Source organism: Danio aesculapii, chromosome 11, assembly GCF_903798145.1.
Source record: "Danio aesculapii chromosome 11, fDanAes4.1, whole genome shotgun sequence".
Classification (NCBI taxonomy): Eukaryota; Metazoa; Chordata; class Actinopteri; order Cypriniformes; family Danionidae; genus Danio; species Danio aesculapii.
This window is the reverse complement of record NC_079445.1, coordinates 15,590,187-15,613,042: the sequence shown is the minus strand read 5'-3', so window position 1 is coordinate 15,613,042 and position 22,856 is coordinate 15,590,187. Positions and strand designations below refer to the sequence as shown.

The 22,856-nt window shown below is 37.4% G+C and overlaps 1 protein-coding gene across 1 annotated transcript in view; it reads left to right on the top strand.

Annotated features, from left to right (window-relative positions):
* The window catches only part of LOC130237808 (dynein heavy chain domain-containing protein 1), a 66,328-nt gene extending 58,271 nt beyond the window's left edge, over positions 1-8,057 (top strand). The window contains 3 exon segments of the mRNA XM_056468833.1: positions 1,514-1,663; positions 3,810-4,432; positions 7,622-8,057. Coding sequence (XP_056324808.1) covers positions 1,514-1,663; positions 3,810-4,432; positions 7,622-7,978 — 1,130 coding nt within the window. The 3' untranslated portion in view covers positions 7,979-8,057.
* Positions 8,058-22,856: the final 14,799 nt, after the last annotated feature.

Here is a 22,856-nt window from a genome sequence, read left to right as displayed (position 1 = left end):
ACTGGATGAGGCTTTTATTTTTGCCGCGTACGCCGATATTCTTTAAAATGACAGGGGGCGGTCAAAAGAAACTCACCGCAAAATCAAACAGATAAACAGAGAAGTAGAAATATATTTATTATTATGGCAAGAATACAAGCAAAAAAAGTACTTACTAAAAATACCTTGATTTAGCCCACTCCACAATTAACTGTCTGGCTAGTTTCTGTCCTATACTTATGTAAAAGAGTATCGGTATATTGTAAACAGATAGGTTCAAATATTGTAATTATTAAATTGTTTTAAATTCAAAATTGTAAAATATACATCAGCGTAAAACCTATAAATGGTGGAAACACATTCTGCAATTGTGTACCTGGGTCTCCACTTTTGCCATAGCCTCTTCTAACAAACTTATCCCTTACCTGCTTTCCCATGTCTGTTGCAATTTCTAGCCAAGAATTTTTGGTCATCTGGTTATCTCTAAGATCACGGATCATAAAGATGTCTGCACAGGTGTACCTGTTTCAGACAAAATCTCTTCAAAGTGATTCATATTCAACTCAAACCAAACATGGTGCAGCACACACTGTTCGCTCGAGTCTCAAAAAAAACCATGCACTCCACCAGCCGAAATCATGTCGCGTGAAATCATGACCTCACATTTGCCGCGCGCACTTAAGCGAACTAGCGGACGCGTTGAGTATAAACCAGGCTTTAGAGGGCACCTCACATATGCAATTGAACTAGACTACACACCCCATAATCTTCTGCACCTTACACCTTATATTTATAAACTTTGATTGAACTACACCTGCAGCCAATTATCACACACTTTATATCGCCTAGTGTTTCAGTCAGTGTTTGTTAGCCGGTGAATGTTTGTACGTGTTTGCTGCCTGTTCTCTTGTGGATATCTTTGAACCATACCTGCCAACACTCCTGTTTTTTCTTCGGAGTCTCTCGTATTTCACACCCATCTCCTGACACCTTCACATTTTGTTTGTTTTTCTGGGAAACTGTTGTAATTTGTATGGCCGAATCTAGTCACTTATTGGCCATGCAAGTCAAGTTGCAAGATCACCTTACACAATTGATAATCTGGCAACATACGATACAACACAGTTGCAAAGAAGTTGATTTCTTTGTAGGTGCTAGATGCTTGACTTGAAGAGTGGTAGTAGCAATATTATATTAACCGCCTGAATTAATACAAAATGTTGCAGTATCGCCCACCCTTAACCAAAAAGCGGGTTCATCACTTTTTAGGGTCCCCTGACACATTTCTGTTGAGGTCTGTGATATTTGCACCGTGTTTCTATATTTTCATGTATTGTGAAAAATTATATTGTGAGAAAGATGTTTTCTCAGTTTGTTAATGTTGATTTGCAGAACATTTGAGTTCTCTCTGCTACCATAGTTTCAAGACGAATGAGAATATTCTGAAACCTACAGAATTTATTTATTGTTTATTTATTATTATTACTATAAAATTATTTCATGATTTGTTTGTTGATATGTTTTCTTTCAACAGGTCACCTGGTATATGGTAGCCACGTGTCAGACCATGCTGATCAAGCAGCTGTGCGAAGTGTGGTTAGAGCTTGTCTGAGACCACTGTCTACTTCATGGGAGCCTGGTCAATGCATTCTCTCAGATATAATTAACTTAACAAGAAAATATGGTATGCAAACACACTATCACCAGCCTAGGCTCATTGTAAATATGTGTCTCATACATTTTTGCGTAATGTAAAATATGTAGTATAAAAAGTATGTTTTGTTTTTGGGTGCTCTGGTTTCTACCACAAGACATGATATATAGGTAAATTGAATAAACTAAATTGTCCGTAATGTATGAGTGTGTATGGCTCATCATGATTAGAACAACAACAACAAACATTGTTTTTTTAATCCCAATATATCAAAAACAGCCTTGTAAATTCCTTGTAATAGCCTTATAATTAAAAACGGTATTATTTATTGGTTCATACTCAGTCCTTAAAGGAGACCTATTAAGCTCCTTTTTACAGGATGTAAAATAACTCTCTGATGTCCCTAATTGTGGGTATATGTGAAGTTTCAGCTCAAAATACCTCACAAATAATGTTTTATAACTCTTTTAGACTTGACTTTGACCCTAATTGTGGCGTTTTGGTGACTGTCGCATAACTTTCAAATGAGATTGTGCTCCCAGCTCTCTTTTCAAAAGAGGGTGGAGCTACAAATGCCTGTGTGTCAGCATAGTGGCAGATTCAAAAACAAGACTAACGTCCTTTGCTAATGAGGGAGAGATTGTCACTAATGAATGGGGCTTTCCCCCTCTGATTGCTTGTATAAAAGGAAAAGGTTAATCAAAGTGTGATTATTAAAAAAATAAAATTAATACATTTTTACCATAAGAATCTGGTTATGCTCACAGATTGTTGCCAGACAACTGTGTTTAAAGTGATTTTTGCATGATGGGTCCCGTTTAAAATTGTTTAAAATTCTCTAATTCTGAAATCCAATCATTTAAATGAATCTTTTCATTATTTACAACATTATTAGTTTCCATTAAGTAAGAACAAGTAAAAAAATCAACTCAGGTTCATTCTGATTAGGTACCCCTATATATTTCAGTAGAGAGCGAAATACGTTTTGGCAAATCCACCAGAGGCCGCTGTGTATGCTTTTTCAGATCTCAAAATTTGCTCACGAGTGCCATTCGCACCTGCTGTTCTTGTGAAAATCCAGCAGAGGCCACTGTCAACTGTCTGATTTACTGACTGACCATCATCCCACCCTCCCCTTTCCCTAAACCCAACCAATAGGCTGTGTCCAAAACCGCCTACTACTTAGGCTTACCTGCTTTCTGGAAGTGTTTTTCACCAGACTCGATCCCCGTTGTCACCATCAACTCCGCTCTGCATCTCAAGTACGCTGACATACATGTTGAGCTACTGAACAAACTGGTAACAGTCTACAATTTATACAGTATGAATGTGAGCAGTATGAATGGAATTTGGATGTACTACATCCCCCATTTTGTCATGGTCACGTGACCTACCAGCGTAAGTTGGATCGCTTCTCTCCCATTCATGAATTCTCTCGCGGGGCATCATGGAATATCCCCAGCATGCTTGGGATACACACTTCAGAATCTCGCTGAAAGTAGTAGGTAATCCGGGTACTTCTTGCAGACTGATTTTCGAGCGTACTATATAGTATGGAAGTATGCGGTTTTTGACGCAGCCTATGTGTTTTAAAAAGCATCGATTGATCCAATCACCCACTTCCCTAAACCCAATCGCAGTATTTTCAAAAGCAATGCAGAAAAAGAAAATCCTCCTGAATTTTACTACGTTTTCATATTTTACCACATTCTCACCCTGTTTTTACTTGTTTATTTTATTTTTTGGCTTACCTGCTTTCTGGACGTATTTTTCACCAGACTCAAATCCCATTGTCACCATCAACTCCGCTCTGCATCTCAAGTGTGCTGACATACGTATTGAGCTACCGAACAAACTGGTAACAGCAAAAAAGCTGTTCAAACGGAGATAAGTAGTCAGCTGATAAGAGATAGAAGGAACGGTGTCATACCGCCCCATTGTGTTTGTTTTAAAAATGAAATGCAGCCATACATAGCTCTGGCTACATAATTCACTGTCTCCAGAAATGTATTTAGGGCTTTGTTTTTAGAATTAGCCTATGTTGCAACCTACAAACATATTAGCCTGTTAAGGAGGGCTTTAAATATTGTTGTGGTCAGTGAAAGTTTCAAAGTGTTTTTAAAATCACCCTATAATAACTTAACATTTACTTTGTTCCTTAATGCTTCACTTGCAGAAGGTGATACCCTACTGACAGAAGTGAGACATCACATTCAGTCCATCAGCAGAGACACACTCCCGTTACTTCTGGGCTTTAGTCCAGGAATGGCAGATGAACTGGTCAAACTAAAAAGTTATAGCCTCAGCAATCTTCTCCATCAATCACAAAACATCTATGTGGATGTGAGAAGAGAAACCAATGTTGTACCGCAACCCCAAGAACTTCCAGACTATCTGACAGCTTGGGAGATGCTGCTGACTTTACAAGTCAAGCTAAGAAAAATGGAGATTGGCATGGGAATGGAATCTTCTTCTTCTGGGCCGTTGCATTGTTTTTTCCAGGCAGAGTGGGAACGTCTGAACTCACTGGTGTCTTCCCTGCTCTCAGACAATTTTCAGCCGGTTAAATATAACATGACAAGCTCCGCTGCTGCACTTCTGACAGCATCAGCTCTCTCACGTCTGGAGACTCGAGCAGAGCTGCTCAGGTCGTACCTGTGGGAAGAGTCATCCAGGATTACACCTCATGTTTATCGATTGGCTGCCTTTCACAATCCCAGAGGCTTTCTGGCAGCGCTTATCAGAGATGAAGCCCACATCCAAAACAAGGAGATCAGTCTTTACTGTTTGAATTTCAAGGTAAATCTCACACTGCATAAATCAACCACATATAATCCACAAAATTAAAAAAATAAAATAGAATATACATAGTTGAAATCAGAATTATTAGCCCCCTGTTTATTTTTTTTCCCCAATTTCTCTTTAACAGAAAGATTAGTTTTTCAACACATTTCTAAATATAATAGTTTTAATAACTCATTTCTTATAACTGATTTATTTTATCTTTGCCATGATGACAGTAAATAATATTTGACGAGATATTTTCTATACACTTCTATACAGCTTAAAGTGACATTTAATGGCTTAACTAGGTTAACTAGGCAGTACAGGGTAAATAGGCAAGTTATTGTATATAACTATCGAAAAAAAATTTTGTTTAAAAGAACTAATAATTTTGACCTAAAAAAATCAAAATCTTTTATTCTAGCCAAAATAAAACAAATAAGACTTTCTCCAGAAGAAAAAATATTATCGAACATACTGTAAAAAATTTCCTTGCTCTGTTAAACATCATTTAGGAAATATTTAAAAAAATAAAAAGAATTCAAAGGGAGATTAATAATACTGACTTCCACTGTATATATATTTGGTCCAAAGATGGTTCTATATCAATAATTGATTAAATTATATAACAGGGTCAAGATCAAGACAACAGGCTCACATATCAAGAATTACAATAGAACAATTTATATATATATATATATATATATATATATATATATATATAAATATATATATATATATATATATATATAAACAGTTTTACATTCTTAAGATGTGAACCTAAAAGAGACTAAAACGAGAACTATGACTGTGAATACCTCAAATGAGATAATGAATCATTACATGACGATGGCTCATATAGTCGAAACGTTGGTTTTTCTTTTCTCCTGTTGTATTATTTAAGTAATTAAACCATATGCTCCTTGTCATTTAAAGGAACTTTGATCCTAGCATCAAACTCTGGAAGAGTGCTTTGATTTATATTTAATAATTTATTTGTTATTATGTTTTTCTGTAAACAACCTTGAATTATAGCATCTCTGAGAATATTTTCAGAAGATTAAATTAAAATAATGTATATAAATTTTCTTGTTAATGAAGCACATTTTGCATCCCCATTACATTGTGTGATTTTTATCATATGGTATGATAATTTGTATAAATAAATAAAATAAAGGTCTAGCCTGTGAATACATTCGGCTTTACATTTATGATAAATTTATTTAATCATATTTTATGTAAACATTTTAACCCAAAGGTTTGCCTCTATTTTAAGAATGTTTACCATGAACTGAATAAAAATATTTTATTTAAAATAAAAATGAGTTGTTCGTCTCGACAAATTTAGTGAATGTAAACAAAACTTCAACCTAAATGAACAGAAACACTTAAATATGTGGTCACAACAACGTGAAGCGGTATGACCTTTACACCACATGTGTGCATTATACACTCTCAGAAATAAAGGTACTGGGGAGGTACCTTTTCAAAAGGGACACATTTGTACTTAAAGGGTCAATATTGGTACCTCAAACATATATATTAGTACCTGAAAATTTTAAGAGGAACACTTTTATATTTCTTAACTACCAATATGTACCCTTGAGGTATTAATATCGACCTTTTGAGTACAAATCTGTACCTTTTGAAAGGGTACCACTCCAGTGACAGCTCACATACCTTTATTTCTGAGTGTAAAAAATGAAGTCTGTTATTCCACTTATACTTTGGTTACCACACCTAAACACGCCATTGATGCTGTATTTTAAGACATTTTCTCAAAATCTTGTGTGTCTGACTAGTTTCTTATCTTTACTTATTTTTTTCTTATCTTTTTTAATTTTTTATTACATCTCATGCAAAGGCTTCTATTTTGTTTAAATTTTTGACAATGACTGATAATTCGGTATTGTGATATTGTAAGAATGGGTTTTAACCACATCGGTTCAAACTGTAGTTTTGCCGAATGACTAAAAAGTTATCAGCATGATGGTAAAAAACTGTACATTTGTAGTCAAACTATTCTTCTGCAATCTTATACCAAAAACGAAAATAAGGGCAGTATTAATAGCTATAAATGTGGGAGAGCGTTGATATAATGTGATTGTATTGTGTTGCAATATGGAGCAATTAAGTGTTCATGTTAAATCAAAATTAATTCACAAATACTTGAAAATGAAATGATTTAATGACAATATTTTTCTATGGTTACAACTGAATTAGTTACAAATAACCGTATAAAACGTTAAAAAATATGAAATTATAAAAACGTGATAATAATTGTACCCAGCTGAGGTAGAAGGAGAGACAGGGGGAGGGAAAGGCAAAGAGAGTAAGTAGGCCTCAAAGAGGCTGAGAGCAGTAGAGTCGAAGAAGATAGCCTCCAGATCAGGAGAGGAGCAGAGCAGGAGAGAAGCAGACCAGGAAAATTTTCCAGCTATTTTGTCTCTTTCTTGACCATGTGACCAAAGCACAGATACTGAGACATTCAAACTGACCAATCAACATGTGACCACATCGTAAAACCCCCAAAATCCACACACCAGGCCCTGATCTAATCAGTATCTGCTTTTGGAATTTGTGAGCCTATTGTTAAAAAGACATATAAACAAATGCATATGATAATTTTCATTCCTACAATATGAAACTTTAATGTGGTCAATACCTGTATGGAACTACTTCCGCTGTGCGTTTATCTGAAAATAACTGCACACCTCAGAATGTTCATTAGCCAATCAGAATCAAGCCTTCAACAAAAGTCTCCTAGTATAATACAATTTATTAGCTTATCAAACACACAGTATATTCATTTATTTTCATTCTGCTTAGTGCATTATTTATCAGGGGTCGCCACAGTGAAATGAACCGACATCTATTTCAGCATATTTTTTACACAGGGGATCCCCTTCCAGACGCAATCCAGTACTAGGAAACACCCATACACTCTCTCATTCACACATGCACTCGTACACTACGGACAATTTAGTTAATCCAATTATTTTATAGTGCATGTCTTTGGACTGTGGGTAAAACCGAAGCAGGCAGAGAAAACCCACACAAACATGACATACAGTATATTATAGAATTAAAAAAAAACTTTTATTGGCCCTAAAACAAAAAAATAATAATAACCAGACACCAAAATAAACTTTATTAATTAAAATTGCCACATGATTCACCCAGCCTGTTTTCTTGTTTTGTCAGGTGCTTCATAATATGTTACCTCCACAAAGGGGTGTTTTTCTGTCTGGACTGGAGCTGCAGGGGGCGCTGTGGGATTCAGGGTCTGGAGGTCTTCAAGACACTCATTCTCCAAAACCGTCTTCTTTTCCACCCATCTGGGTCAGTGTTGAAGAGTGCAAAGGTGACAGGATCAATTCCTCTAAAAGCTCACAAAATAATTCCTCATCCCTGTACTACTGCCCTCTCTATGTGGACACACACACTGCAGACGGACGTCAGAGTGAGGACAATATTATCACCCATGTTCCTCTTGCAGCAAGGTTAGATCCAGTGCTTTGTTCTATGAGACACGTTAGGTTAACCAGTACTCTGTTTTAATAGACCTTGTGATGAATGACTTAAAATGTATGCTCTTGATGAAAATATGTGTAAAATTATAGCAACATTATACTTCGCAGACAGAGATTCTAACAATATTTTAGAGAAAAAAACATTGACAAGTCTAGTTATTTTGTCTCATTTCTAATAAATTTATGACTATTTTAAATACATTTTAACACGCTTGTGTAGGTAAAATCAACAATAAGAACAACAAACATAACACAAATAAAAATAAAGCAAGTTTTAAAATATATCTGCAAGAATTGACAAAAAAAAAGAAAGGTTGTTGACTTTTGGAAATGTTGGTATGGTTTAAATCATCCAGTTCAGAACTCTGACACTTGTGTTCATAACAGCCTCTGCATCGACATCCTCCTACCTCAACACACCTTACAGATATGTGTGGGTGAAACTCACGAAGCCTGTCATGAAGCCCATGTCAGATTTCACTCCCGAATCAAAAAATCCAAATAAAAATGGAGGAAGTGCTATTTTATGTTTGCTGTAGCTCTCAAATTTCACTTGAAATTTCCATTGAATTTCATTGACGCTCTGCAGCTCTTGTCGGTGCTTGCTCTTTCTCTCTCTCTCACACACATACAGTACACTTGTATAGACCATTTCAATATGGTAATGTCATTGGCCCAAGAACATTTTCTGCTTGTAGTCAAACTATTTCATAACTAACAGAAGAAATTCAACCATAACTTAACATTAAAACAGCAATCATAAGATTATTTATCAAAATGTGGACCTTTTTGGATTTTCGGAAGCTATGGAAATGAAAAAAAGTAAAACAGGAAACATGTTAGGACCATTGTTATTGTTTACGTCCCTCAAAAAGGTCTATACATGGTTTAGATGGATTCATATTATACAGCTCTCACCCCTAAATTTAACCCTAACACGAAACTTGTGGCAAAATTTGAATGTCAAAAGACCCTGTTAGGTATGATTTTTAAGCATTTTAAATTAACAAGACAGAAGGTATCGATTCAGTCAACCAGCCTAACAGAGTACAAAGCTTATACCCATGTCATTATACAACACACAATTACATGCACATTATATGCATATAATGCAGATACACATTATATGCACACACAAGAGTGAGTGAGCGAGCTATCTTTAAGCCACCAGAGTAACCTAGTTTGCTCCCGAGTTGTGTTGTGGATGAAATATGGGCTAAATTTGAATTATACTCAAAAAAAGGACCAACGATGATGCATTTAGGGTTGCTTTATAAATATGAAAACACAGACAGGAATTAATATCAACCTCTGCATAAACAGATGGGTCCTATAAAGTTTGTTACTGTGCTTTCACTCAAGAAAAAGGACAGTACGAGCTGAGTGATATGACATGATGCATAAACATGCATTAAACACTTATATTCAGCAGTCAACGTGTATTTGTTGTCTCATTACAAACATATGTGGCAAATTTCACAATATACACTACCTGACAAATGTCTTGTCTCCTATCCAAGTTTTAGTTATCCAACAACAAATAATAACTTGACTTCTTGATCATTTGGTATCAGAAGTGGCTTATATGACAGGCAAAGGCCTCTAGATTTATACTTATTTTACCAAAATGAAATATGATCATGCCTTGATTTTTAATTATTTAATTAGACAGTAAGGTCTGATTTTGCTTGGACAAAAGTCTTGTCACTTATCAGAAATAACGTACAGTATTGAATATAAAGTCATGCTGCAGTGGAAAAAGAATTAATATTGTGTAGGACTCCCATGAGCTTGGACGACTGCATCCATACATCTCTGCAATAACTCTAATAACTTATAAATAAAGTCATCTGGAATGGCAAAGAAAGCATTCTTGCAGGACTCCCAGAGTTCATCAAGATTATTTGGATTCATCTTTAATGCCTCTTCCTTCATCTTACTCCAGGCATGCTCAATAATGTTCATGTCTGATGACTGGGCTGGCCAGTCCTGGACCACTTTGACCTTCTTTGCTTTCAGGAACTTTGATGTGGAGGCTGAAGTATGAGAATAAGCGCTATACTGCTGAAGAATTTGTCGTCTTTTGTGGTTTGTAATGTAATGGGCAGCACAAATGTCTTGAGACCTCAGGCTGTTGATGTTGCCATTAAAGGAGAATTTCTGATGCATATAGGGGTATTTTTATTATGTAAATCACTATACAATCATAAGACTTTAACCACAGTTTAAAAAACAATTACTATTAAACTATGCTCTGAAAACCTATAAAAAGACATTGAGTAAAGTGATGCTGAGGAGACACACAGGGCCTCGCAGACATCCAGGGCCTTATAATTGAGGCACAGCATGTCATTCGCCTAAGTAAGAACATGCAGACAGAGTGCATGCAATACAATCAGGGCTTGACATTAACTTTTTTGATCATCAGCAACTGTGGCTAGCAGTTTTCCAACATTACTAGCCACTCGCCATTTTCACCAGCCACAATTTTGTTTTTGGGAAAATATATTTTATATGCATAAATTATTTTAAAGTGAAACAACCGCACCAGTTGCGTTTCCAGCCGCAGTTGCTTCGCGCAACGAAACGGGAAATGGGAGCTTTTAAGCACTCGGGCGCATCAAATCCGCATCTCCGTAGGTCTGATCATCCTCTCATTCTGTATTTGCCTGCTTTTTTTTGCTTACACGAACACTTATCAGTCATGCTGCTTCTTGATTCTAAGATTACATTGTCGCGCATATTGACAAATGGTCTTAAACTATAATTCAAGAGTTCCCACTTAGATATGCTTGCCGTATAAAGCAGGTTTGGCATGCTGTCCCGGGAGAGAACCCTGAGCTCGGAGATATTTGAGCCCAGGGCTCCCGCCCGGTCGATAAGTATATCAGGAGATCCGAGATTAGGTAGGTCTCGAGAGCTCCCCCTTTAGAAAAGGGAGGAAAAGGAGGAGATGGGGTGGAAGGGGGGATTCTTCCAAAGGAAGATAGAAACAGTAGGGAGAAAATGATCCATTTATAGTAGACTAGGATCACTCTGATTGGATTATTACTGATTATAATAATCCATGATGATGAGTGGCCAGACGTGCTCAATCATATCACGTGCTCCTCTCGAAATTAGTTTATGAAACTTCACTTCTAATCTTTAGTGACAAGGCAGCACTGGCAATTTAAAAATTATTTTCAACCAGCCAAAGTGGCTAGTAAGGGCTTCTGTCTAACCCACCACAGGTGAAATCTACCCGCATTTGGTGGGTTGGCGGGTGTTAATGTCAAGCCCTGAATACAATGTATGTCTTGGCCAAAACAACCCTCACTATAAAAGCATACATAAGGTGAATCATTTAAGAAGCATGGAAACAACATGATCATATGTAAACACATGATTGTAAGCACATGCTATATGACCTTTAAGATATGTAAAAACAGAAAAACATTAAGCCATCAATTAAAAAGCTAGGATTCTATTGAAGCCGGGAATCGGGTGATGTTACATCATATCTCATGATACTGTACCTATGGATAAGAAACTGTATATAAATGGTGGGTTTTTGAACATTGGTGGGAAGAGATCTATAGACCATCTCTGCTGTAACAATAAACTGCTCCAACTTGAGAACTTCGAAGACCTCAGCTTCTTTTTTTGAAACCTAGAAGATGTTCGCTGAGATCCAGCACAACTTTCCACCACACCATCCACTTTGCAGATCTCTTGCGCGCCCCTATACTGAATGTAACCCCAAATCATGATTTTTCCTTCACCAAACTTGACTGATTTCTGTGTGAATCTTGGGTCAATGCGGGTTCCAGTAGGTCTTCTGCAGTATTTGTAATGATTGGGATGCAGTTCAACAAACGATTCATCAGAAAAATCGACCTTCTGCCACTTTTCCAAATGATCAACTAAAAGTCAAGTTATTAATTGTTGCTCTTACATCTGTGATCGATGACAAGACTTTTGTCAGGTAGTGTACACATGAAACTAATAAAAGGTATATTTAAAAAGACGCAGAAAAAATGTATAATTCGCATATCCTGCAACTTCCTTTTTGACAAAATGTGAACACACAGTGGTCAAACATGGCTGCCTGTTTCACAAAAACTTTATCTTTCTTAAATCCTCAGCGAATTTCGAATAAGAGTCCCAAATACATAGTCCCACGTAAGGGAAATTATATATATTATATAAGGGAAAATGTTGTAATGTCACTAGGAAATATTAAGGCCAATCAAATGTTTCTAGGGCATACATATTAAATTTGTTTTTTACCAGGATACTTGTATACTCAAAGGAGTTATTCTCACAGCATTTACATGAGAATGAGAAAACAATAGTGCATGAGGCTTACGTTATGTCATTTCCATGTACTGAATACTTATTATTAAGTTTTGTGCTGATATAACCAGATTTTAATTGTAACCTTTGAAAATCACTCATGGCAAGCCTTTGATAATCCTGCTTATTTTGTGATCCTTTGCCAAGATTTAGACATGTTAAGACTAGCAATGCTCTTAGCAGCGATATTTGACTGAGTTTCTGTCAGTTTTCACTGCTTTGAATCAGTCAAAGGCAGACAGAGAGAGAGAGAGAGAGAGAGAGAGAGAGAGAGAGAGAGAGAGAGAGAGAGAGAGAGAGAGAGAGAGAGAGAGAGATAGTGTGTTCAAGAGAGGGATCATGTGTGTGTGTGAAGGACACAGGCATATCTAATATAGTCACTACCTGGTTGCCTAATCCTAAACCCTCCTCCATAAACTTACCAGAACAAGAAGGGTAATAATTTGGCAGAGGTCAGAGCGAGATGGCAATTTGTCACTGTGTGTTGCTATGGTTACCTCTAATGTTTAAGGGTAGCGCATTCATTTCGAACTGTGATCGAATCTGACTTGAATTACTTGTGCTTTAAACGATTTTATTGCACAAATTTTAGTCAATCCGAATTAAGAATGTCAACAGAGCATGGAATAAATACTGTATATACACATTTAGACCACTTAATGATTGCAGTCAGGATGTGAAGAAACTTTCAATCAACATAACAAAATCGGTTTTTGGTCCAAGTCACCAAGTCAAGTACCCTGCCTTTAAAGGTGTGCTCCACAGTGTATTTCTAAGGATTGGTTGTGTTTATAAGCTGCAAAGAAATGTGTGCTCATGCTTCACTTGTAGAAAATCACATTGTTTTTTCATACATCTTACTTTGATTATATACAGCTACTCGGCTAACATGAAAACGCATGTCATATTTCCTAGTTCCTCTAAAAGGCCCGCCCTCAGGAGCCTCTGATTGGTCAGCTAACATAATGTGCTGTGATTCGCGGATTGGCTCCATGTCACCACGTCACGCCCCTACAAGCATGCGCTTTTGCACTGTGTAAACAGTCAGTCAGAGCAGCTGTTAGCAGCGTTAGCTGCCTGAATCAGAAAAATGAAGAGCACGCAGCTGAATCTTAAACCTGCTCTCTAAAATCAAATCTGACAAGTGTCATCACATATATTCGGAATAAGCATGTGTAAATAATATGAAATGTTCACATATCTTTTGTGAGTTCGTTATTAGAAATGTAGAACATACAGAAAGCGGCCATATAGAGAGACACTGCAGCCCTGGTGAAGATTCTGACTGTTAACAGCGGTTTGACGGATAAATATTCATTTGTAGCTCAATTGTTAACAGTGCCAAACAGCATTTCCTGTTGTTAACATCCTTGTTTAAACTATGAAACTATGAAGAAACTATGCATGTTATAGGTCAATTTTAACAAATGAAAATACTTGCAGGTTGTGGCTCACAATCCACAGCATTGTCAGTTGGAGGAGTTTTTAACCAAATCCAGCACCGAACTGGGAGACATTTTTTAAGTTGTCCTTTGTCAAATGCTAACTATATATATTTTTTTAATTCTCTGGAACAATTAAATTTTAACTGTAAGCACTTCTGTCTTTGTGTTGTGTCCTTTGGAAGCCCAAATACAGAAACAGAACACGCTCTGTGGAAATAGCAGTGTTTGGATGGCATTTTAGCTTTCTTTGCTATAACATTACAGCACATCTGGCCACGCCCCTTCGCTGTGCAGGGTGTGTGCACGTGGTGAATGTGTGTAATCGCAGAAGTCCTTGTGATCTCACTAGCCCAGATGTAATTTATTGTAGTCCCCAAACTTCGTTACCTGTAAGCTTTGCTAAGCTAACTCTGTAAAAGCCAATGTCTCCCTTTGCATTGAACTTTGAGCAATTACATTCAGAGATGTTGTTTATGTTCACACAGTTACATTACACATCAACTAAAGTTTAAAATATGATATCGTATTGAACCACCCCTTTAAACTAAAAATAAATTTGTTTGCCTACATTTACATTGGGCAATATGATACTTGTGTGTTGTTTTTACAGTTTTTTGGTGCAAAGGTGTTCTTGGAGCTTCATATGATTAGAGTTGAACCACTTAAAATGTTTTGGCAATGTTTTTGGTTCCTTTTCTGGATCCTGTACTGTCTATGGAGTAGGGCTCGAAATTGCAACCGTTTTGGTTGCATATGCACCCTAAATTTTATCTATGCGACCTCAAAATATATTTGGGAGCATTTGTGCAAGTGCATAAAATTGTTGCATGCGACCGGTTGTCCTTGCAAGATGTTCACCGCATGCGTGGATTTAGGACACATTCACGCAGAATGCATCTTTGCACTTGAAACGCAGCACTCAGGAACAGTTTAAAACTGTTGTCATGTCAACTTGCTGCAGTAAACAATGCACGCAATGGTTGCCCCACACTCTTCTTATTGGCCCACTGCACTGGCACAGAACGAGAATGGATTGGTTAAAATCTGTCAATCACTCAGTCAAAGCCTTCTTCCTTCAGATGACAGGGAGAGCGACAACTGCGAATATGTAAAGCACTGAAGATGAGAATGAAAACAACACTGACAGATTTTGTCTTAGAAACACCTAAAGCTACAAATAATGGCACATCTGATTACTGATCATGTGGTGAATGTTAATCCACCATCTACTCTTTTCGAAGAGTAGATAAAAGACTTCCATTGGCTTCAAGTCCGCTATGAAAATAACTAAAGCATTCACTGTAAAGTCTGTGAGACAGAATTGTCAGGTAACTGTTCGCCACATCACATTTTTTCCTTCATTTTTTACGTTAGAAGCAACAGTGCTACCAAGCAAAACAATTAATTTCAAGCCCGGTGGAGGGCCAGAGAGCTCTTGGATTTCATCTAAAATATCTTCATTTGTATTTGGACAATGAACGCATGCAGGCCTCATGGGATTGGAAAGACATGAGGATGAGTAATAAAAACAGAATTTTCATTTTTGGGTGAACTAATCTTTCAAGAGTTGATTTATCTTTGTACATCCACATGACAGTATGAAGGATGTTTGTATATCCAAGAAAAACGTTTTTTTGGTGTTATTATCAGTATAGAGTGGAGGAACTATGACGTCACCTTGTAGGCTAATCTGCTAGCTGGTTCCCTCGATAAAATCCTCATAGGAGTTTCCCATAGGCTTTTCGCAGATTGTGAATATTAAGCTCTTTGTTCAAACACTTCATTACACTTACACGTTTTGTCCAGCCGGATAATCCTCACACGAAAATACAACTTTGAGCACTTTTGCATCTGAAATGCAAACGCAAGTATTTAAAAGCTAACAATGCTAGAAACGGACTACAGAGCCTTCGGGGTGCTCGCCTGTGACATCAGCACCATCCTACAACAGACAACTTTTCAAGCTTATTTTTAGAAATATGCTCCATGACAAAGAGTTAATCTCTCTGTTTATTATATTATAATTCACGCTATATATTCTAAACAAATAAATACACAAAAACACATAGACCTACGTGCCTTTTGGATCGTTTTTACGTAGGAAATACATTTGTTTTGCTTTACGGTTGTTGTAAAAGTTTTAAAACTATAAATGTGCCTACATATCATAAGACATATTTAAATAAGTGTATCGCTCGCGTGCACACAGCCTACTTACCTTAACAAATAATAGAAATGAGGCGTGAGGTCTATCAAATGCCTGCAAGTTCCATCATGGATCGAGAACAACATTCAATATTCTTTTTATGTCATGAAGTACAGAGAAAGGCGGCCCATACCGTCCCATACCGTCCCATAGCTATACATTTTATGGTGGAGTGTAAATATTGCAGTTATTCATTCATTCATTTTCTTTTCGGCTAAGTCTCTTTATTAATCCGGGGTCGTCACAGCGGAATGAACTGCCAACTTATCCAACACATGTTTCACGCAGCGGTTGCCCTTCCAGCCGCAACTCATCTCTGGGAAACCTCCATACACACTCACTCACACTCATACACTACGGACAATTTAGCCTTCCCAATTCACCTGTACTGCATGTCTTTGGACTGTGGGGGAAACCGGAGCACCTGGAGGAAACCCACGAGAACACAGGGCGAACAAGCAAACTCCACACAGAAATGCCAACTGACCCAGCCGAGGCTCAAACCAGCGACCTTCTTGCTGTGAGGCAACAGCACTACCCACTGCGCCACTGCGTTGCCCCATATTGCAGTTATGATAGAGTTAAATGTGTTTAGATGAAGAAAAACATGACGAAAAATCAATTGATCATGTAAAAATGACAGATAATATGTATGTATTTTTTACACATTTATTCACACGTTTGCATTACTGAGAGCAGGAAAGAGACAAGCTGCACTGGTGAGCAGTATCTTCATAATGTTGTGTAATTAAAATAAAGGATCAACAAATCTTGACAGTCTTTACCTGTGAAGGCATTATCTACACACAATATGATTTCTCAATTAGAAAAATACTACAAACTATAAAATACTATTCATGAAAATACTGAAATTATAGACAAATCCAAATGCTCAACACAAACGAGCTGCGCTCCAGCCCAGTTCAGCTTGATGACGTGTAATGTCCCCGACAGCCCTGTAGTCCTATTTAGCAACTTGATAGCAACCGTCTTTTTAAAGAAGCATAACCTATCAAAAAAAAAATCAAGAGTGTGATGTAACTGATGTGTTTTATGTCGTAGAATAAAACGTGAAAGTATCTTGAGTTTGTGATAGCCACAAACCTTATTTAGGCGATTTAACTGAAATGCCATTTAAAAAACCCATTGACTTTGGGACGAGGGAACCGGAACTGCTAAAATGCTACCTCGCTTATGGGTTTTTGCATACAAATTGACGTCATAGTTCCTCCACTCTATTCGTATGGTTTTAGGATATCTATAAGCTAGTGGGCTACAAAACAGTGACAAAATTCATATTAAGCAGATAGAAAACTGTTTGTCACTTCTGCTTGAATGGATCAATGATTTTATTCACGTCATCTCATACTGCAATCTCTCATTAAATCTTAACTGTTAAGTAAAAAATATCTCACTGGTTCTGTTTTCAGAGTTGTCACTTTGCTGATTTAGGCAAGGGCTGTCTCTTTCCTTTTTGACTGCAGGTTCTCCTCAGAGTTTTTATTATGAGAGTGTTAGTTTTTATTATTCCGTAAAGAGTGGTTTAGATTAAGGGGTTTAAGCAGTTGATAATCAATATATAACCTGATGATTATACACAATATTACAGCTGCTACATTAAGAACTTTTATAAAGACAAGAATGTTTGCTAACTTAAAATGTATTATGCAACTACATGTGCAGATTTCTCCATATAATCTGGCAGATCAACATGCCACTTTTTTTTTACCCAGTACTGTAGCTTGCTGGCCTCTGGGCAATCCTTGACCAATAAAAGCTTTTATGCAGTCTAGACTTTCTGCCTTGAGTCTGAAGGTTTGGCTATGCGAGACTAGCAGTGTATCCAAGATTGCATATCGTCTGAGTGGGTTGCTCCAGCAACTGTCACTGAATTACTATGGTTAATACTAATGTTTGAGGGAAACACATTCATATTGAAGTGTGATCAATACTGACTGGATCTACTTGTGCATTATTTCATTTTATTGCATCAAGTATTTAAAGGTTCAAGACACCCTGGAGTACTTTTTTCTTTATTATTTTAACAGATTTGTGTGGATGAGCATCAGTTAAGACAATGTTAGCACCTGTCAGCTTTAATTGTGAGGAAAACTGGATAATTTTGAGCTTTTGTCAGCTAATTTCATCTTCCGGGTTTAAAATCATTTTTGGGGGAGGATCAAAATCAGTGACGTAGCGCGAATCTGCTAGTGGAGTCATTCTTATACTATGAGAAGACTCTGCTTCTTGATTATTCATGAGAGCACATGCTTTCTAAGGGCAGGCAGACCTGCCAAGCTGTGAGACTGGGTGAGACCGCGTCCGCACACTGCATGGGTTGTATGTGTTTGTTTCCATGATCCAAGGAGTTTGTTGCATGTTTTTCCCCTGCGATTCTGTCAGGGCCGATACAGCAAAGCTGTTGATTTACAGCAAAGATTTTTGTCGGGAGAGCTGCACGAGAATTGGAGAATGGCGGACTTTGTCTTTTATCAGTTGAGTTCGATACCATTCAGACACATCGCCTTTATCCGTGCTGCTGTGTTCACACATGTTTAAAATCCTCCAGATTACCGGCAGGGTTAATGGTTGGAATAGACAGGGCAAGAGACCTGCTGCACTGCTATCCACTGTGTCTGCATTCAGACCAGGGGATTGAGGAGGAGGGAAGTCCTCCTCATGTATAGTGTTTATATAAACAAAATTATCTTTATGATGATCTAACAAACTGTGGTTATGTGTATATGAAATTATGAATGACAAATGTAGCAGGGCATGTAGCAGGGCATTTTAAATTCATAAACTATAAAATTATGGGTCTCCTCATGGTTTGTGTCTCATTTTGTGAGCCAACTGACTGCAGTTTTTCGCTCCCTATGCTCGCAGAGCTCCATGACCATCTCAGAGCATTTTTTGAAAAAGTTCTGAGGTAAACTTGAACCGAAAGAGAGGGGTTTTACGGCCCTTTAACAGTACTTTAGAAATAAATGTGACTTGTCTTCACAAAGAGTCAGTGCAATTATTAGTATGAGATTAGTAGAATGAGACCCAGTGACTTGAACTTGGCAATAAACCTCGAACAGCCCTTTCCTACTCATTAAACTCATGGGTTACTGGCTGGGAGTCCTGCAGGACCAGAACAGCACCAGACGCTCCCTGAACACTCCACTCCTCCAGGTCACTCAGCTAGAGAGAGAGAGAGAGCGAGAGAAGAGCTGAGCAGATGGAAGGCAAACTACACCTCTCTTTCTTCCCTCTCTTTATCACTCTCTCATTATTTCTTCCAGTTCCTCTTCTGTCTGCTCTTCCTTTTCACACTATCGAATGAGTTATTCTCCCTCTTTTCTCTCCTCTGGGATTGTGCTGTGTTTGCAGATTGAAGGCTCGGGAGCAGAAGACGACTGCATTCCAAATGATCACAGTCTCACCTGTGAATGGAAGAAAATAATGAACCACTGCCCTCTTTTTTCACACTGACCTAGCACATTGTCCTTCGGCAGACACCAGAGTCTCACGGGCTCTTCTTTTTTTGCATCCTGAAAAATGATTATCGCACCGCCTCTATTTGTATTACCAAAGCGTTCGGGTCAGAACTGGCTTCTAGAATAACAATATATTTGGTTGATGTGCGTTATTTGTTGAGTGTCACTTTATAGACCCTTCAGTTTCTCACTGCTTATAATAAAGACTGTCATAAACATACACAGGCAGCTGAAGTGTAAAATACCTTTACATATTTAAATAGCTGTAATATTGGCAAATTTGTGGGAAATGGACAAATATGGCATTCACTAATGAGAGAAAATCTGCACACAAGGTTCTGTCTGGTTCTCTAATCTGATTGGTTGATAGCGGTGCGATATTCTGCAATAACAGCACTCGTACAGCCTCTTCACCCTTGTGCAGGGTGCGAACTACAGGGGAGCTATGGGGAGCTTGGCTCTCCTAAATAAGCCATGGGCTCCCCTAAAAACATGATCTGTGAAATTCTGGGAGGTCTCAAAAAATATTGACAATGTGTTAGTTTGACATGCGGTTTCAGTATTGTGTAATGTGATCATGGATTATCATGTGTAAAAGTCCAAAAATAGAATTCAATCATCCATGATGGCGATTTACACCTCACTAAAAGATAACTACACATGCTATTCTTGTCATGAGCATCAAGGAGTGGGGGCGCTAAGGAGCAAAGCCCACTCATGTCAGATGCTTTCATATGGACGCTGAGACACTGCTTATTTATTTTCAGAAACAAATGATGTGACGTTGTGTTTCGTTTTATTTGCTTCATACAGTAGGCCAATACAATGCTCTTTTTTTAAACACTGTGACATTAATGTAAACATGTTGGACAATTAAGCTGAAAGCAGGTAAACTTGACATAACAGAACCTCTTTCAGTGGTGTTTCTTTCATTTTCCAATTCGCGATTATGATCTACCAGTGTAAAAAGTGAGATGCCTTGACATTCTATAGGCCTATATAAAATAAAAAAACAAATGAAAATGCAAAAATGCAATAGAGTGAGAGTTTGTAACTCTCGCAATCACCAGTGCTGCAAGACATCCACACAGATTTACACACATACTCACAGTTACTTTAAATTTACTTTATCTGAATTACTTTGAATGGCGGCAAGGTGGCTCAGTGGTTAGCCTGTCGTCTCATAGCAAGAAGGTTGCTGGGTCGAGTCCCGGCTGGGTCAGTTGGGATTTCTGTGTAGAGTTTGCATATTCTCCCTGTGTTCACGTGGGTTTCCTCCGGGTGTCCTGGTTTCCCTCACAGTCCAAAGACATGCAGTACAGGTGAATTGTATGAACTAAAACTGTCTGTAGTGTATGTGTGTGTGTGTGTTTGTGTGTGTGTGTGTGTGTGTGTGTGTGTGTGTGTGTGTGTGTGTGTGTGTGTGTGTGTGTGCGTGTGTGTGTGTGTGTGTGTGTGTATGCGTGTGTGTGTGAATGAGTGAGTATGGATATTTCCCAATACTGGGTTGCGGCCGGAAGGGCATCTGCTGCATCCTTCACTTTGAACTGTTGAGAAAACCAGAGCACCCAGAGGAAACCCATACAGACACAGGAAGAACATGCAAACTCCACACAGAGACAATATGCTGTTATTAGCTAGGTTTCCAAGTTTTTCAAAGTTTGCAAAACTCCCTCTTTTTTGAAAAGAGTTCAGTCATACAAAATTTACGATTTAAAAAAAGGCATGGCACCCAACACCACCCCTACACCTAACTATCATTGGGGGATAAGTCAATCAGACTAAATTAGTACTAAACATATGCATTAGCCACAAAATCCAAAAGTTACAAATTGCAGTGAGATAGCGTTGGTATTTCTATCAATTGTTAGAGCAGCTGAGTATAGTATTGGTTTCCTATTAGCCTAAATTAAATACAACAAGCATAATAGAGTCATGTGGGTGTAATGTTAAATATGTCAGTTTGTTCTGCAAATGCGTTTCCATTTTTCATTATTTGCATTAACCCTTTTTCCAAAACCACCTCAAGCAAGTGTAAACTTTTTTTGGGATTTTTATTATGCCATTTGTTTCTCATGCAGCATTTCAAATGTTACATTACTAGCTTGAAACCCGGTTAATTTTGATATTATATGTTTTTTTTTTGTGCATCATCTAAGCTAAAACATGAGTAGCTCCTCCCTCTTTTCAAAAACAGCCAATAGTGTTTTGTTTTATCACCGCTCTGCCAGTGATTTGCGCTCAAGCACATCAAATAAAAAGCAAATTAGTAGTCTTTAAGGGGCGGGGCATATCAGATACTAGAGAGCATTTGATTGGTCAAGATTTTATGAGAAGCTGAAGTGGCGTAAAAAAACATTTAGGTGGAGGTGACAAACTGCAAGCTTTGGATCAGGTTTATATCTTCTAATGTTGTTACTGTTTTGGAGCACACTTAGCTAATAGATATCCTTAAAGCTACAATATTGATCCTAACATCTAAAAAAATGAATTTTATTTTCACATGACCTTTAGGGTTGGCTTTTTTTTTAACAAACCCATCAAAGGTTTTTATAGGTTTGAGGCTACTTCATTGACCAGCACTGTCATGCAGTGAAATAGCAAAATCATCTACTAGTATAAACTATTTGACCAAGCACCACACATGCATCCAAACCAAGACATATGCTTATGAGCAGACTGCTCTTTCAAGGGATTTATTTCTTGAAATTGAGGATTATCTAGTTCCGCCTTGGTAGAAGGTAGTGATCTTCTAGAATCTGATCTGAGAGGTCACTTTGAAAATGCATCAATATGTTTAGAAGCAACAACATTCACATCATTTCAATGGTAAAAACATGCCCCAGCATTACTTCCAGTTAAATCTTACCTTAACATACTAATAATTATTCTTAATGAAATCATCAATCATTCAATGAATAACATGCATGCACATGCATGCACATTAATATGGATTTTATATGAAGTACTCTGCAGATGATTTATATGTGGCCGCTGGATATTTGTTTAAATATGTATGAACCAAAACAGGCCGAGCTCTACATGCTGAGTTTTCATTCCTGGTTTTATTCATCCAATATTTCTCTGAAAAGCTTCTCTGGGACTGTATTATGAAAATTCTTAGTTTCTTGGGATTTACTGGATTCATTGTTCTGATAACATGAATTCAAATTTTTAATTAAGAAATATTGTCATTTATTTGTCGCAAAAACATATTTTCATTTGTTGTGATTGAAAATTTGGGTTATTCCACCAAAATGTAACTTCATAACTTCTGAATTAATAACATTGGTATTGTGTTCTAACATGACACGTTTTTATTTGGTGCAAAAATTGCTCCAAATGAAATCTTTATTTTAATTTGGGAAGAAATGTCATCAGTTTACATTATTAAACACACAAATTTTTTTTTTACTCAAACACCCAAGTACAGTA